This window comes from Aptenodytes patagonicus, chromosome 7 (assembly GCF_965638725.1).
Source record: "Aptenodytes patagonicus chromosome 7, bAptPat1.pri.cur, whole genome shotgun sequence".
In the NCBI taxonomy this organism is placed as follows: Eukaryota; Metazoa; Chordata; class Aves; order Sphenisciformes; family Spheniscidae; genus Aptenodytes; species Aptenodytes patagonicus.
Genome location: NC_134955.1, coordinates 71,649,311 through 71,667,484, shown reverse-complemented (window position 1 = coordinate 71,667,484; position 18,174 = coordinate 71,649,311). Strand labels below are relative to the sequence as shown.

The 18,174-nt window shown below is 56.7% G+C and overlaps 1 protein-coding gene across 1 annotated transcript in view; it reads right to left on the bottom strand.

The window, feature by feature from the left end:
* The window catches only part of MDGA2 (MAM domain containing glycosylphosphatidylinositol anchor 2), a 397,387-nt gene extending 382,711 nt beyond the window's left edge, over window positions 1-14,676 (bottom strand). The window contains exon 1 of the mRNA XM_076345813.1: window positions 14,554-14,676. Coding sequence (XP_076201928.1) covers window positions 14,554-14,626 — 73 coding nt within the window. The 5' untranslated portion in view covers window positions 14,627-14,676. The remainder of the gene's footprint in view (window positions 1-14,553) is intronic.
* Between the last annotated feature and the right edge of the window lie 3,498 nt (window positions 14,677-18,174).

Sequence of the window (18,174 nt, the reverse complement as noted above, 5' to 3'; positions counted from 1 at the left end):
AACTTAGACCAGGCCCATCCCAGAGACCCATCTCTCCTTAAAGCATTATTTTTCTCTCTTCTTCACTGGGATTCAGTCAAACACCACACATGACAACCTGGAGAAACAGGTAGCAGATCAGGCCCGGAGGCACAGATGCAGCGCTGGGACCAGAGCATCCCTAGCTGGGACCAAAGCATCCCTACAGACCCACCACAAAGCTGCTCTGTGACCTTTACTCAGGAGCCCACAGAAGAACTGAGCACACAACAAAGCAGCCGCCTCCCTGACCACATTTTAACGTATTTATACAGTGCGTATAAGAAAGCACTGGCTTCCCCCACACATCTTCTCCCCCCCAGGCAAACGAGTCATTTTTATGAAAGAAAAAAAAAACTCACATTTGGAAGAGGAGAGTAACCGGAGCACCCCAGCTTTGCCAACCCACTCCAAGGCTGCTTGCAGCCCCTATGGAAAGAAAAGCAAGCTGCCAGCCTGGCCTTGCTTTAAGTAACGAACAGAATTAATTCCAGCCGTGGGGCTGCAGACGTGCCCCTTGTAAACAGCTCTACAACTGACTTGGTGTTGGCAGCCTTGCTTATGTGCAGAGGAAAAAGCGAGGCTGTGCTAAATTTTTGGGTGAGGTCGCAGGAAAGCGTCTGATTTACAAAGTTCTCTTTTGCACTGTTCGGCAGGGATGTGGGGGAAAGGGGAAAAAATCGGGGAAGCGGGGAACAGCCCCGGCTGGCAACTGAAGTAACGAGCTGTCTAAATGGCAGCTGGGTGTATGGGATGCTGTCAGCTGCACGAAATCGTGATGTTTCTCTCACGTCTGCATCTTGCCCCTCTGCCAGAGGAGGTACAGCACGAGGCTGGCAAGGAAAAGAGGACTTTGCCCCATCATTTGAGGAGATGGAATGCTAGGGCAAAACTTGTTCTAAAACAGCTACTGTGGCAACACTCCCTCGTTGCTTTGACCCTTGCAGCGTAATGCTGCCAAGACTGCCTTATTGCTTTATATTCCATCAATATAATGCTAAGCAAAAAGAAAAAAAAGAAAGCAATCCGACACCCAGAAGAGCAGAGTAACTCCACCTTCAGGAAAAACAGCTATTAATCAGGTGGGCAGCCTAATGCAGCGCCCAATTCCTTCAGCTTCTTCCACCAGGAAATACTCATTTATTTGCTAATTCATAATCCAGGCCCCCGAGCCCTAAACTGTAATGACCTTCAAGTTTTTAGCTCAGGGTGAAGCTGGAAGCCACTGGTGGCATGCCCGGGACGGGTGGTGACACGATGGAAGCGGATGGTTTGATGGAGGATGGGATGCGGTGCAGGGACACGGTGGGGGCACGGGAGGGAACCACCACCATCCTCCCCCTCCTCTCGCCTTTCTCCTGCCCCTCGCTCACACACTTCTCCCCTTTCCAGCACAAAGAGCCACCGAGAGCGGGCAGATTGCACAGCTGGGATGGTAAGGATCCTTTTTTTTTGACTCCTGGGGAAATCCTGGAGTTTCTCAGGTATCCAGCTACTTTTTTTATTAAATACTATTGTTAACAGTACAAATAACTTTTCTAAGAAAAGAGTCACATTACAAGATAAAGGACTATTAAGGCAGGAGAGGCTGGATAAAGCGTGTGCGTTGTTGTTATAAACATTATCTCAATGACGTTTTATTTAATCAGTTCTTCAGATTGGCTCGTCCTTCTCCGAATGGTTGGGTTAGTCTAATTACAGAATGCAAATCACCCCCTTTCTCTCCACTGTGTTACTCCCACCAAGCACGTTTCAACAGCCAGCACTTGTTCCAGCACCCACCATGCTGCGAGCATATTCACAAGGGTTTTCAGTTTAACAGCGGTACACTAAGATGCCAGATATTCAAAGGAAAAACCTGCAGTCAAAATACCACTGCACACCCCTCGTTCACACAGGTGAGGACCTGCTCCCTACAGGACCCCTCCGAGCTGCTCTGAGATGTGCCATCTCCATCGGGTTCATGAGCAGTTATCATCCCACCTCAACCAGTCCCAGCATGGGGAGCTGGGAACACAAAACAGACTTTGCTTTCCAAGCATGGGGCAAGACTCAAAGCATCAGTCTGCCCCGTTTGCTCATGTCCCCCCATGCTCAGAGGAGGGTCTCTTCTTCCTAGGGGAGATGCTCAGAGCACTGTGCCACTCTGAGGAAGGGGACAATATAGACACGTGGCCCAGGAACACAGAGAATGGATGGGGAAAGCCAAAGAGCAGGACAGGCTGGAGAAATGGGCCGACAAAAAACTCCCGAATTTCGGTACGGACAAATACAAAGTCCTGTAGCTGCAAGGAAACAACCCCATGTGGCAGGACAGGCTGAGAAAGTGTCTCTACAGAAAAGGTTTTCGTGCACTCCTGCAGGGATGAAAGCCAGCCACGTCCTGGGCTGTATTAGCAAAAGCACAGGCAGCAGGTCAAGTGACATCCAGCCTGGAGAAGAGAAGGTGAAGACACTAATTGCTGTCATCACACACCGAGTGGATGGTCATAGAGAAGACAGAGCCGGTGTCTTCATGGAGGTGTGCAGCAAAACGACAAGAAGCAACAGGCACAAGGTGCAAGAAGGGAACTTGTTACTGGGTACAAGGCACAACATCTTCACGAGGGGTTTGGTCAAACACCGGGACAAGGACCCAGAGTGGTGTGGGTGAACATCTGCAGAGATGTTCAAAACTGCACCAGGGAAGGCCCTGAGCAACCCATCCCAATGGTGGAGTTGGCCCTGGTTTGAGGAGGGGGTGGAACAGAGACCTCCCAAGCCCCCTTCCACCCTAAATGATGCTCTCATGGTGCAGTACTTTACAGTACGTGCCCCCTGCACACACCAGCTACCGCACAACACAATGCTAATGAAATGCTAAGGCCAGTGTTTCCAAAGAGTTTGAGCAGGGGCAAACTGGCGTGTAAATGATTAAGCAGTTGAAAAGAAATGACTTCAACTGCCAAATGATTGCAATTGTGCTCAGTGAACATATAATCTTAATCCCTGTAATAAAGGCAGTGACCACACGACACTGCGGAAGGAACACTTGAGCTGAATTTTTATTCCCCAGAAGGAGGTTATTGTGCAACTGTGTCATGGTAGCTCCACAAACCATCACCAGCGTAACAGCAAGGGATGACTTTGGGAAAGGGAGAAAACTAACGTGAGCACAAATCCATGATGATCTAATCACGGCAGCTCAAGATAGCGAGACGGTCAGCAGGACTTACCTGGAAGCCTGTCAGGCTCCCATTAGACCAAAAAGATTTCCAGAAAGCAGACACGGAGCAGTGGAAGAAGCTACCCAACATGGAAATCTGGGTCCCCATCCCAGCGGGGTCAGGCTCTTCTGGTGGATGGAAGGAAGCTATTTAACACCTGTGGAGGTGCAGACTCTTGCAACACGGAGGCAGTAGAAGTAACTTCTCAAAACACTGCACAAATAAGAGGTACCTAAAATCAACATCATTTCTATAAACTTCCTCCCAGACTGCTTGAGAAGGACTGCGAAGCACAGTAGCTCCAGTAACATCTCATTACGATACATCCTCTCTCTAGTATGGAATATACTTTCAAGTTCCGCATTAAACTTCCCCAAGGCTCAAATACTCACAAAACAAGAACTGCCCCGACAAGGTTTAACTCCACTTTGAGAAATGAGACAGGAACCCAGAATATTAATCCAAGTATTAACAGCAACACCGGCTGTGCGTACCTGCGAGGAAGCCGTAGCGAGCCGTGCTGCGGTACGAACGCACCTTGCCCTGCATGCGGATGGAGCAGGCGCAGCTCCTATCGACTCCTCGATTGGAATGAAGCATCACAGCGCACCCCGCGAAAATGGGAGGATGACTGCTCGTTGGTCGGCTTGGTATAAGGCTTTTATCTCCCTGCTTCTTTGATCCCTATCTCGCAAATCTGTAGGCCACCAGCCAGAATTAGTCAGTGAAACGATGTAAGGAGTAAAAGTCCCGGCAGTTTCACGTTCATGATGACGGCGCAGCTTCTCTGGCTGTCTCCTGAGGACCGAAGGCTCCCAGATTGGTGCATCAAGGACAGTTAGCTTTTACCTTCACCAGATCAGAAAGGCTCGCTTTAAAACAGACACCAGTGCTGCATAACAAGCCCCCTGGCATAAGGTTGCTGGACCCAGACTCTCCCACCTCTCCCACTGCACAGGGAAGATGACGGAGATGCTAAAAGCCATAAGAGGCTCTCATTAAGCAGCACACAGACGGCGCATATCCACCTGTCCCCGCAGGGCATCTCTGCCAGTGATGGAGAAGCACCGACCTTGGTCGGTGGCTGTGGGCAGGCTCAACCCACCACCCGGAAGGCTCCCCAGGTCTTCTTACCAGCACACCACCAAAGCTCCTCTTGCCTTTCCAAAGTCCTCCCGACCACCACCAAAAGGAAAAGTCTCACTGGCCACAAGTACCATTTAGCATGTAATTACAGCCCTGACAATCAGCATGCTAAATGCTGCGCTCTCCTCTGGTCCTCCTGGTGGTCCCAGTGACTTTGTAATTCCCACCTGTTTGGGTATAATCCACAAAACCATTTTTCTCAATTGTGGGGAAAACAAATTATTTAAAAAATCATGAGTTGTAGAGAAAATTAGTCATTTTAATAATTTTTAATGGAAACTGTGCTCTTCTAGGAAGATACTCATTAATTTAATTACATTGCCCAAGTTATTTCCATGCAGTGCAGACACGACAAAGCAAGGCATCGACTAGCAGCGGCCATGTGCGAACCAACTCCAACCTGTAGCCAGGAGCTTACCGACACCTCCCCAAAGCACCAGTGCAATTTCTAACGTGCCCTATTTCAGTGAGATGGCAGCAGTGACACCGAGCTTTGTGCAAGCACACACCGCCAGTCGGGATACAGCCACTCCAGGCTCCCGCGCTTGCTATGCAGCCTGTGCACAGCCACGCCAAAGCCGCAGGCAGCTCACACCTAAACCCACGACCATGGGCGAGCTCACAGCAACTGCAGTTCAGCTTTCTGGGTGCTTATTGCAGCATCCTGACCACTTCACAAGCTCTAGGAATCGTCTTTGACAGGGCTGGGTGCAATGGAAAAGCAGGATGACTTACGAGCCTACCCACCTGCATGGTGCAGAGGGGTACATGATGCTGTAGTGCGTTCGGGTACACCTCAGGTACAGGCTATGTGAGAAGAGCAAGGTGCTTGACAGAGGCATCTCAACACCATTCGGTGACCCACCCTTCTTCCCCAAACATTCAAATGCTGAAGTATTGTGCAGCCACATCCCTTTATGAATAGAGATGTTACGAGCTGAAAATCATTACAGATGTCGCACAGTCCTGCAAACAAGTACCAGCCCAACACATGGCAAGAGCATCCAAAGATGAAATCCAGCATTAGGTCAGTGAACCCATGAGCACCGAAGTGTCCCTTGTCATGCAAACAGCCCTCAAGAGCCCATTACTGTGTCCTGACACGGGATGCTTGGATTTTTGGGGTGCCTGTGCCCATCCACAGCCTGGGTTGTACCAGCTCCAGAGCCATCCCACGGGAAGCCAGACACAGCCAAGGCATCGGCAGGCACCGAGGCGGCTCATACCTGCATCCCATGGGTGTTCCTATTTCATCCCAAAATACTGGCATTTTACGAGCCTGCAACTGGCTGTGTCCCCAGCCCAGGGACACCCCAGGGTACCAGTGCTGGGTGCCAGGCAGACCTGGGGGACCTTGGGGGAGGTCTCCCACGGGGTGGGCAGTGGGAAGGAGGCTCTTCATCACAGGCTCTTTGAAGAGCACTGCAAGGACTAGAGGAGATCTAAAAAACACAATAAAGGCAGAAGTAGGGTATTTTCTTCACCCCGAAATTACAGCTATTTTCTTGAATTACTCCTTCAAGAAAAATTGCCGGGTGCCACCCAGCAGTCCGGTGAAAGCCAGGGGAGCAGCCTGGGTCTGGAGGATCACGCCACATCACATCCTTCGCACCCCGGCTGGGTAGCGCGTTGCCCTCCCCGCTCCACCATTCCCACCCCCGTTTCCCTTCACTCCTCCGCTGGCACTTACCGCTACTGTTAAACGAGAGAAAATATTACTGCTAGCATGGATATGTACTGCTAACAGGCTAAAGAGAGAAGTGCATGCTGAAACACAGCTTGCACTTGCTTGCCTAGCAATTCCAGCTCTGGTTTTTATTTTTTTTTAAATAATTATCTTTTCATACTTGAAATCCACCTTGGATGAAATGTGAAAGGGGCCAGAGAAGAAAAAGGGCCAAGGAAAGGATGTGGCTCTTCCCTAAGCCAAATCCATGGCCATGCTATATGGAGTGCCTCTGAAGAGCTTTACTGGCACCAGAGGAAGGTTTTCCCACCCTGCTGCAGCCCCCCCCGAGCAATGCCATTAAGAGGGGCCACCACCTCCCCAGCCCCCAGAGCCTGCTTCCCGCCCAGCCCAGCCATGCACAGCCCCCAGCATGGCCCCAGGCTTGCTCCAGGGTTGATCTTTCTCGTCCACCCCACCTTCCAGGTGGCTTTCATCCAGCACTGCTCCCATGCCTTCAGTAAAAATCAGGCTGGTGATGGTGAGGGTCGGAGCGAGCATTTTGCAGCAAGGTGTGGAGGTGCCCGCTCACCGCGGGCTGCGTCACCTTCTGCTCCTTCTACGCTCCTAGCATGGGGTGTCCTGTGCCTGGCACCCTCCTCCACCCACCTCTTCATACTCTGAGGCCATGTTGCAGCAGCTCCCGGTTGCTTCTGCCCCAGCCCTGGCCCCAGCGGTCCCTCAGCTCCCCGGCTTGTCTGCTCTGCAGAGACAGCATCTTCCAGGACAGTCTTACAGCATGTGAGGGATAACCAGCTATTTCATCTAGTCACAAAAACACATTTCCGAGTTACAAAACGACTGCTCGGGCAGTGGGATTTCTCCACTTGCTGGTGCCATGAAGCCGGACGACGCGGCTCCGGCAGAGCAGCCAGCGCTTGGTGAGACTCCGCCCAGCCACTGCGTTTCGGAGCATGGCAGCCCTTGGCCCCAATGCCTCCAGAGCACCCCCGGAGCCCCATTCCCAGGGGGGCCTGAGCAGCACTCTCACTTCGAAGCCAGTGGGACTTGGACACATTGGCACTCAGAGGCTGCCTGCCAAAAACCTGGCTGTGAACTCCCGAGCAGTGCCTACCGCAGCCGGAACAAGGCGTGCGCTATACACACCAGAAAGCCCACGGAAAGTGATACTGCAGGCGTTACACACACAGAGGAGTGGAAGGGAGCTTTCGGTCCCTTGATCCCATCTCCTCCTCCCTTCCCACGCTGAGAGTTACCTACCGGCATATTTCATACACGGTGTTTTAATCATGTAATGTATTAATAACATAATTAAAGTCCAGACCATTTGCTAAATAACATATATTACTCCGATCACTGCTTTGATATATTAAAAATCGATTATCTGCTTCCTAGAGTTTGAGGCCAGGAGAGACAGTGGGTCTCATCTGGGTTGACCTCCCACACATCCACGAGCCAGAGATCTCCCTTAGCAATCCCTACCTGTATTGAGCTCGCCAATTTAAGAAACAACATTTGATTGTATATCAAAGATGTTCGACATCAGGGAGTCCAGCACGTCTCTCGGTGAGCTGCTCCAACAGCTAATTACCCCAGCTGTCAAAAAAACTCATCCTTATTTCCACTGTGGGCTTTGGTGACTTCAAATGATTGCTGTTGGCTCCTCTAACACCTTAGGTGGCTGCTTGGAGCTAGCTCCTCACCACTGCCTGCCTCTTCCTTCCTGAGATAATTATAACATACATTTATCTCCCTTTTTAACTACCTCAGTCAATCTTAACCACCTCAACGCATGGAGCTCCTCTAGTCCCTCCTCACAAGACCTGTTTTCCATATCACAAACCTCCCTGGTACCCAAATATGCTGGCAACAAGCAATCGGGGCAAACAGATGTCAAAATCAAGCTAAATGCTGCCAAGAGCGATGTGGGCCTGTAAGGATGTTCAAGGCAACCGCTTGGTCCTGCAACCTTTCGTGGATGCAAGAAGCACTCATGGAAGGAGGTATCTCCCAGGCTGGGCCACCGGTCTGCTCCTGGGAAGCCACCATGTCTTGAAAGAAAGTCCTCCTTCCAGAAGAGCCAGGCTTCAAAATCTGCCTGAGAATAGCAAACCGACTTCCCTCCATTTTCAGCTATATTTAGCGAGGCCATTATTTATGGAGCTGGCAGGAAATAATTCAGTCGGATCCAGACATAACTCGAAATTGGAAAGAGGGTCTATAAAAAGATAAACCGAAGGACCAAAGGGGGAGCCAGTCGTGGGGACTCAGCGTGGCTACGAGGGAGGGCTCTTCCAGCGGCGATGGAGCGGCAGCACTGCAAACGCCGAACGTGTGCACTGGGTCAAACCCAGGTCATGGGGACTGATGGAGCTGCCTTCCCTCAGACAGCCGCCCTCAGAAACCCCTTTCTCCAAAAAAAGAGTTTCCAGGTTTAAGAAACATGGTTTAAGAAACAACTTATGGCCTTGAGCCCATCCAAGTCAGGGAGAGTGACGGCGTCCTGGCACTGGCAGGGGGAGGCAGGGAGCATCCTCCCCGCTTGCATTTGCTTCCCGCGTGGCCCGTGGCTGGGTGCCTCCCATCTGAAAGGGTTTTTTCCGCTGGAGATAGGGGATATACTGCAGAAGACCCAGTGCCCTACAAGAGTATACATATATATACATGCATATATAGGCTGGCACTGCAATGCGTGCAGGAAGCAGATCATCCCTTCACCGAAGGAGGTCCCAGAAAATATTTGAGGAAGGTAGAAGACAGAACTGAGCTTTAATCATTCATCTGTTTCCTTCCTCCACAGCACTTCATCTGACTGATTCTAATTAAACTGGATTTTGCTCTTCTCAGCCAGGAGAGCTTTTATTTTATTTGTTTAAAGACTGTTTCCTTGCCACCAGATTTCCTCCAAATCTCCCTCGCACAGAGTCAAAGGCAACATTTTGACCAGAGATGAAAAAAGAGCATCAGCTGCTCCTGGGAGGATGAGATGTGCTGCGATGCCATCCAGCACAGCACGGAGGCAACTCGCTGCACGCCAGGAGGATTGCTTTGAGCTGTCGCACATGTCCCGGGACACGCGAAACCTGACGGAAGTTTCTGCATCGATTCAGCAGACCTGGAGTCGGGCTTAATCGCCGCTGCTGATCTTCTCCCACACATTTACTATCGAGCATTTTTACAATTTGACTCTATCCATTTGCACCCCTCGACCCCAAACTGTTGCACCCCAGGACAAAACCAGCCCCCCGAATGCACAGACCAGCACGCCCGGACACCAGACCCCCTTGCTCCCGCGATGCCGGGTGCTGCACGGCCCCTTACCTGTGGCACAACTAAGAACCACGGGAGCAGAGCCAATCCCAATCGCCTGGCTGTCCGTAAGAGGCACGGCGGCTGCTTCCCCGCGTCTGCACGCTCCCAGGTTTAGCTGCTGAAGCTGAAGTTCATCTCAGACCACTGCCGAAATCCCAGTGTAAACATCTGCGGCGTGAGAGGGAGGAGGAGATCCCTCTCCGGGGCTCAGTTAAGAGTTAAAGCTCTCAATGATCAGTTGGCTCCTGCAAAACCTCCTGGAGCGGGCGGCGGAGGAGCGCACAGCTGCTCAGAAACGCCGGCCCCTGTGGCACCGCATAATTCCTCCCCTGTTCCCGTGGCCGCCGCGCTTCCCTCGCACAATGTCCCGAATTGTGTGGGGTTAAACCAGCCCACACAACACGCGCATTCACACCCAGCCGAGGCCAGCAGCACCACGGAAATACCCTCCGTCCCCACGCCGCCGCGGTGACATCTGGGGCCGGTGAGCCGGAGGCCGCCCTCGCCGGCAGAAACGGGAAACCGGACTGTCTAATGGGGAAAATGCTCTTGCTTTGAGTGGGGTTTTTTCCCTCCCTCCCTCCCTCCCTTCTTTCATCCTCGTAATCCACTTGTTCGACCAGGACAAGCGTTAGGGAAAGGCCAGGTCAGCAGCGGCACACAGACACTCCCAGCTCAGAAGCCAGCAGTCATTAACCCCCCCAGGGAGCTGAGCGTACCACAGAATAATAACCATCATTATAAAGAGGCAGCCGGAGGCGACGGAAGATCTTTCCTGGCACTGTGTGACCCTGCTCCACCTCCCCCAGGATACAAAGAGCTTCATCAGACCCCAATCAAGCTGCCGTCGGGGGGGGGGGGGGGAACGTGCAGCTCTGGGTTTCGGGTTCCCCATTTCCAAACCTGCTTCTTTATAAAACATACAACCGCAATAAAACTTAAGTCTGTCGGGTAACATTTTATGCCTGGCACGAGGAACAAGGACAACCTCTCTGACATTTAATACAATAACCACCTATGCTTCCATGTTACTTCGCACCAGCAACGAAAAGCCCGGTCATTCCCTTAGCTACGGTTGCTTCTCCCAACACGCTGCACGCTCAGGGGCAGAGCCTCGGGGAGACTCTGGCACGTCTGAGCACAGTGGATACTCATCACATTTGTGATCACTTGCTTTCAGGAGGCATTTATAGCCGTCCTAACGCTACCCGCATCTGCAGGTGGGATGTTCAGTGCTTTTCATTATAGGAGTTGGCATAAAACACAGCCTGGGGGTGCACAGAGGGGTGAATACTGCACGCACACACTTTTCCCTGACATACCTGGTGTTTACGTACCTGAAAAACTTGTCCTCAGTAGCTGCCCTGCTTATTTCCAGCTGAAGTCATGGGAAAATAACCAAAAGCTCTGCAAGGAGTGGGTAAAACATACCCCAGTGGCCATGGGGAAACCGTGCCACAGAGGGGGCTGCTCCGGGTGCCGGGGGGGCTGCACCCCCCCATGCACGACACCCCCATGGGTGCAGTGACACCTCGCCCAGCGGGTACCACGGCTGCTCCCCATTACTATGGTGACTTGCATGTTTTGGAAACAGCTTCCCAGTGTCGGAAAGTGTTGGCTCTAACACTGGAGCAATCACTCCCTGCGGTCCTCCCACCACCGGGTCCCTCCTGCTCCCCAGGCATCCCTCCGGCTCCCACCCAGGAGGCGGTGGCAGCGCCCGGGCTCTTCAGGCTCGTTTCCAGGCATTCACTATGCTGCTCCTCGCTCCGCAGGGCACATGGTGGGTCCCCGGGGACACCGCGCATCTCAGCGCCTGAACCCCGGGTCCCCAGCAAGCCCCCCAGCCAGGGCAGTTTGGCACCGGGGAAACGGAAGGGGAAATCTGCTCTCCACTCTCACAGAACTCCCACGTTTTGATGAGCTGCCGCTTATCTGCTTAAAGACCCTCCATGCCCACGTCGGCCTTCCCATTCAGCCTTTTCTTCTCTTGTAACTTGAAGTTCGGTGAGAAGATAACCATCATGTTCTAAATACCTGTGTTTTCTGCTTTATTAACCATGCGAGTCACGCATAATTTAAACGGGAGGGAAAGTGCATACAGCACTTCAGTTTTTCTAAAGATTATTTCACCAAGAAAACAAGCTGGGCAAAGCAGAGCTGAGGAATTGTATGTCTTGCCAGGGATTTTAGCAGCTTTGCTCTCCCCCCATCCCCTGGAGAAGCGGCGTGCAGCACAGAGCAGGGGACGGTGGACACTGGGCAGACCTGCCCTGGCTCCGTCATAGACCTGCTCTTCAACCTTGGGAAACTGTTCCCAGTGCCGGTGCCTCAGTTCCCCCTTAGGTTCAGCTGTACGAGCAACCGACTTTTTAATCACAGCTTTACTATTCAGAAGCAACAGAGGAAAGTTTACGGTGAGATGTACAGCCAGACATCATGGGACGTTAATTTGCTTTTTTGCATGAACTAGGAATAAGCAAATGCGGACCATTTATTTTGCATTTGAAGGCACCAAAACAGCTCTCAAGTGCTGCTGTTCTGGGTGGACATGCACGCTGCCGTGCCAGGCACTGTGCCGGCACAGGGCAGAGCTGAGCGGTCCCTCTCTACACCTCCTGCAAGTGTCAGAGACGAGCATCCGCGGCAGGCAGGCAGGCAGGCAGGCAGTGCCGGAGAGCAGGCAGGTGGAGCTCGGGCAGTGCACATCACGAGTGAGACCCTGTCCCGGGGACACAGGTCCTCCTGCAGATGAGACACAGCCACAACGGGAGGAACTGGGGAGAAGTCGGAGTGGCAGACGGCACCTGAATGATGGGTCTGAGTGACCTGCAAAGCAGCAAGTTCTCCGTGCAGGACTGGAGAGAGAGGCAGGGCACGGGGAGGACGGCCAGACACGGTAGCACACTCCTTCGCCTGGCGAAGCGGAGCAACACCCCGAGCCTTCCTTACAGAGGAGGCTGCTGGGGCTCTGCCCGCTCTCAGAAGAGACACCGACATTTCAGATTATTGGCACAAACGCAGGGAACAAGTGGGTTAAGTCAGCAAGACATCTTCCTAACTGCTCCACTCTTGGAAGCAGAGCTGTGAGGATCTTGAAATCTTCAATAAGAGACAAAAAAGTTATTCAAATCCCACAAGTCTATTTTGCCAAAGCAACAACGGCTAAGCGGGCTCACTCTCCCAGGCTGGGGCTCGCTTTTGCTAATGTAACTCAGGGCACTACCTTCAAAACCTCCCTTCTCAAAATGGCCCTGGTGCACAAAGCGGGATCTTCAAGGCGCTCCAGGCTGCCGGGAGGCATACCCTGGGCTTGGCTTTTTTTGGCAGAGCTCTGTCTGCTTTCTCAAACCAACCTTTGGGAGTCAATGAAGAAACACAGATTCACATGAAACGGGTTTCAAATATAGTACAGCCACATATGACTGACTTCACTCCCCCCCCCCTCTCATCAGCCCTTCACCCATCGTCCTTAACCTAAATAAGGCGCTACATTTTACAGGATGAAAACGCACCATTGCCAAACAAAAGTCTTACTACAAATCTGCATGTGACATCGCCCGTGCATCAATGCCGGCGTTCAGTCTAGGGCAAAGGCTCCCTTTCCTGTAGGCCCCCACAAAACACGCTCTGCCTGAACAAGCCCTCTCCTATTCATGACAGCAGTTGCTATTCCAGCGCATCCAACAATATGTGCCTGTGTGTTCGGGAAGGCAGGGAGCCCCATCGCTGCCGATGCCGAGATCTGCACGTTAGTAATCCAGCCGCTGCGAGCAGAACCCCTCAGACATTTTCAATTACACTGAAATTTTGCAAAATTAAAAAAAAGGGGGGGGAAGTGCATGTCTAGCTGGGGCTGCCTTGCTGGTGGAAAGCAAATATTTTAGTGCCGAAACAGGCACAGAGAGGCTCGAAGGAGCAGATGTCAAACGAAGCATTTACTGGCAAATTCATGAAGTCTCCTCAACACCGAGTACCAGAGCCAAGGCTCCCAGCACCACCGCACCGCCGCCGAGCCCAGCCCCGCCGCTTACATACCCCCATCACCACCGCCGGGCCGGGCCGGGGCATCCCCGGGGCCGGGGCAGTGCCGGGGCATCACCGGGGCCGGGGCATCACCGGGGCCGGGGCAGCGCCGGGGCCGGGGGATCACCGGGGCATCACCGGGGCCGGGGCAGAGCCGGGGCCGGGGCATCACCGCAGCCGGGGCATCACCGCGGTCGGGGCAGCGCCGGGGCATCACCGGGGCCGGGGCATCACCGGGGCCGAGGCAGCGCCGGGCCGGGGCAGCGCCGGGGCCGGGGCATCACCGCGGTCGGGGCATGGCCGGGGCATCACCGGGGCCGGAGCAGCGCCGGGGCCGGGGCATCACCGCGGTCGGGGCAGCGCCGGGGCCGGGGACAGCGCACCGGGCGGCGTCCCCGCCGCGCAGCACCGCGGTCCAGCGGAGCGCCCGGTTCTCCCCGCCGCTCGGCTCCGGGCTTCGCCGAAACGGGGCCAACTTGCGGGTGGGGGGGGAAGCAACAGGACCCGCGGCCCCAGCGCCAGACCCCACGCAGCCGCCCAGGACCCGGGTGCTGGAAGCGGGGCGGGGGACGCCGCCGGCTCGGCCCCGGCCGCCCCGCTCGGCGGAGCCCCCCGCGTCCCGCTCCGCGGCGGAGATTTGCAAGTCACTGCCGGGGGGAGGCTGGGGGAGCGGGGCCGCGGGGCGCTCCCCTGCGCGCCCGCCCGCGGAGCCGCCAGCGCCGCTCGGCCGCGGGGACTGCGCGCCCCCGGCGGAGCACCGGGAAGTTTGCGGCTCGCCCCCGCCCCTCGCTCCGCGGCCGCGGGCGGGCGGCAGCGCCGCTGCTAACAAGTGCGGCGGCCCCGGGCGGCCCCGCGGCGCTCCGCGGCCGCGGAGAAGCCCACCGCGGCGGCGCCCACCCGCTCCGCGGCAGCGGCCGGGACCGGCCGGAGCCCCCCGCGCCCCCTCCCCGACCCCCCCCCCCCCCCCCCGCCGGTTTTCGCCGCGCAATGTCAGCGTCTCATGGCAACGGCGCTGCCTCCGCTCTGCCTCCGCCGGCTCCCGCGGCGCGCAGCGGGGCCCCGCCGCCCCCGCGGCCGCGGAAGGAGGACACCCCCCCCCCCCCCCCCCTCCCGCCCCGGCGACAGTCGCGACAAGGTCACGCCGCGCCCCGGACTCACCGTACACCCCTTGCCCGGAGCTGCCCTCCAGCAGAACCGTCAGCAGCCCCAGCAGCCCGATCGCTACATCCATCTTCACGTGAGCATCCACATATCCAGCCCGGCGGTGGGGGGGCCGCGGGGGGGAGGCAGCGCAGCGCCCGCCGGAGCCCCGCGCTCCGCTGCGGCCGAGCCGCGCACGCCCGCGCAGGCAGGGCGGCGGGGGCAGGCGGCGGGCACCGCTCCGGTCCTCCTCCTCCTCCTCCGCCTCCGCCTCCTCCTCCTGCGCAGCGGGCGGCGCGGAGCGGCGCGGAGCGGCACGGAGCGGCGCGGGGCGAGCCCCCCTCAGAGCGGCAGCCCCCTCAGGGCGCCGGCCGCCGCCGCCGCCGCCTCCCGGGGCCGCCGAGCGCCGCGCGGGGCCGCCGCAGCCGCCTGCGCCCCGCGGCCATCAGATGCCATCGCAGCGCCGCGGCCCCCGCATGCTGCGCGGGGCCCCCCGCGCGGCGCGGAGGTGGCGTCGGGGGAGGGCGGGGGGCCGCGGAGGTGTGTCCTGCTCTGGCGCGCCGGGAGCAGCCCTCACCGCGCCTGCGGAGCGGCGGCCGGGCCCATGGCGGGGGGCGGCGGGGGGGCGGCGGGCTTCCCTCTGCCGCGGGGTGGGTGCGTGTGCGCTGCGTGTGCGAGTGTGAGTGTGTGAGCGTGAATGGAGGGCGGCGGTGTGCCGTCACGTTGTGCTATACGTGCCGGCAGCCGGAGCCGGGGAGCCGCAGCCCGGCGACGTCAAAGCTGCGTGGCTCGCTGCTGCGCGCCTTCCTCCGCCTCCTCCTCCTCCCCCGCCGCCGCCTCCCGCGTCCCCGCGGCTCCGCCGCCACCGCCGCCGGGCGCGCAGGGCCGCGGGCGGTGCCAAGCCGGGACGCCGCGCTCCGCTCTGCTCCGGGATGCGCGGTGCGGTGCGGTGCGCCCCGCTCTGCTCCGGGATGCGCGGTGCGGTGCGCTCCGCTCTGCTCCGCGGTGCGGTGCGCCCCGGGCCCAGCTGCGCGGTGCGGTGCCCCCGCTGCGCGCCGCGGCTCTGACGGGTCGCTACCCGGCACTGGGTACCGCTCACACGGGTCCGCAGAGCTGCGTGGTGCGGACGGTGCGGGGCGCCCTGCGCCCGCGCTGGCTGCGCGCCCCGCTCCCGGCTGCGGGGGGGTCTGGCCCGGCCGCGGGCGCCCGCGCACCTCCCGCCGGTCCCGGGCAGAGCCCCCGGCCCGGGCTGCGCTCCCGCGGTGGGGCTTCCCTGCCGGCACTCTGAGCCTGCTGTCCCCTCGTTGCCTCCCCGCTCCACCCCGCTCCCTCTCTGCCCGGTGCTGGGGGGCACCCCAGGGCTCAGACCTCCCCGCCGTGCTCTGCACCACTGGTGACACACGCTCGTGGGGTGCCGGGGGGCAGCAGCGCTGCTTTCCCCAGCCTCCACTGACTAAACGCCGTGTGCTTGCTCAAGGTTGATGCCCCGGAGCACGGGGCTAAGGACAGTCGCCAGCCTGGGGGCTCCCACAGCCTGGTGTGCCGAGAGGCGACAGAGGGACAGTGCACAAAGGGGACAAGCTGCTCCGTGTGTCTGGCAGGCAGCGATGCAGCTGAGCACACCCCAACCGCTGCCCACTGCTGGGTTTTTCACCTGGTCATATTCCCCTTCAGTGGTGGTTGTCCTCCATCAAGTATCTGAGATACCTCACTGGCTCCCAGCACCTTCCCAGGCTGCACTCAGGCTGCCTGATGTCTGTACATTTTCAGGTCCCGTGGGACTTGTGCTGGTGAAGGTCCCTCACCTCCAGTTTACCAGAGCAAACCAAGGACTCGTTGGGAAGTGACTGCCCCTGTCATCTCCCCTTCTTGCTTGGTTCCTGCAAGGATTGCACCAAAACCATGGGCACCTTGGACACAGTTACCTTCAGCTTCCTCCTCTGCCTGCATCAGTTAAGGATTAGTGCTCAAGGCCAGGACAAAGTGGCATGCTCTGGAAGAAGCAATTGCGCTGTCAGGGTTTCTTGTGACCTCATTGGCAGGAGGCGAGACACTGTTAACAAGGCTTGGTCTCTTCTAGTGCTGTTGAGCCTCTCCTGGCCACTGGTGACAGAGGCTGAGATCCTCAGTGCTGCCCTTCTGAGGTGATCCAATGCATTGCTCCATTGAGCTTCCATCCCCAAAGGGCTCAGAGCCATCCAATTCATCATTTGGAAATACACTGATGGATGCAAGGGTTCGGATTTGGTTCTTGCTGGGGCTGCTCCCGCTTCCCGACCCTGTAAGAAAGTGGGAGGTGGAAGGAGGGACGGGCACAGAGCTGCTCTGCGCAAGCCCCATGCCCACGGAGCGCAGGCTGGCACTCAGCACTGGCTGGAGCCCGTCACCGACCCGCTGCCAGCTGGAGCCTGTGAGGATGGCGCTGAGATTGCACTGTGATTGCGCTCAAAATACTGTGTCACCCCAAGAGACACAGTGTTCTGCACCATTCCAGATACTCTCACTGCCTCTGGCTGCAGTGAGGGTTTGATGTGTTCACAGGGCTGATCCTGTGTGCAGCCGTTTCCTTTTCCCATAGGAAACCTGGTCAGTGGGGGATTCGGGAAGGTTTTCTCTGCTGGTTGAAGGTTGGGAAGCCTTGCAGAGATCCACACTGGTATATAGACACACACCAAAATCCATGTGGTTGTTGCTTCGTTGCTAAGGCAGACAGCAACACGGGCAAACGCAGGGTGGTTCCTCCAGCTGCACCGACTCCTCGGGACAGATTGTGCTGACACCTGTGGGTGTCAGCAAAGGTTGCTCCATGCGGGAAGCCAGAGCAGTGTGGCTTCCTCGCTCACAGGAGCGTACTGGAGGAAACGGCAGGCTCTTGCCAAGCAGCTTCTTAACTTGACTGTAGGACGTGGCAGGACAGTGGCCATTCAATGCAGGTTTCCTCCTGCCTCACGTGCAAAAAGCCTTCCAGGTGTAGTGGAACCGCTTATCCAGAGGAGGTGAAGGACTGCCAAGTCGTGGACATGTCTCATTCAGTGATGGGACATCTAGGGGTGAGGGAGGATTGGGGCCTGTAGCTCCCTCCCGCACAGCAAGTCCCAGGGAGGTTCATCTCAGTAGACCCAACAGTCCAGAAGCCATGGGCACCCCTGGAGGATGGAGGGGGAGGTCCTCAGCTGCCATTGCACTGCTCAGAGCCTAGCAAAGCTAATTCCCTCCATGAAACCATCTGAATGCATCTCATCACCTTCACTGATTGGCCTCCCTGTTTGAAGGGAGTGCCAGATTGCGTGTCTGGGTCCATCTGATGCTCTGTTTTATCTGTCTTTCAGCTGCAAGGAGAATTTGGGGTAATCTGCCTCAGTAGATCTCCAGAGGTTGCACTCGCAGTGTAGCCTTCAATAGATTACATTCAACCTTCAGTTGCCTTTTGTCTTTTCTCTACCTTCAGCCTCTCCATCCTGCCACACATATGCCAAACTGGCCCTCAGAGCAACAGCTGTGCCACATCTTCTGGCCTATGGTCATCCCAGACCAACCCAGACTTGCACCCAGGGCTCTGGCCCCCCCCACCTATTTTTCCCCCCAGTCTCCTTTCTTACTCCTATGGCCAACAGCCCCACAGCATGGAACATGGACATA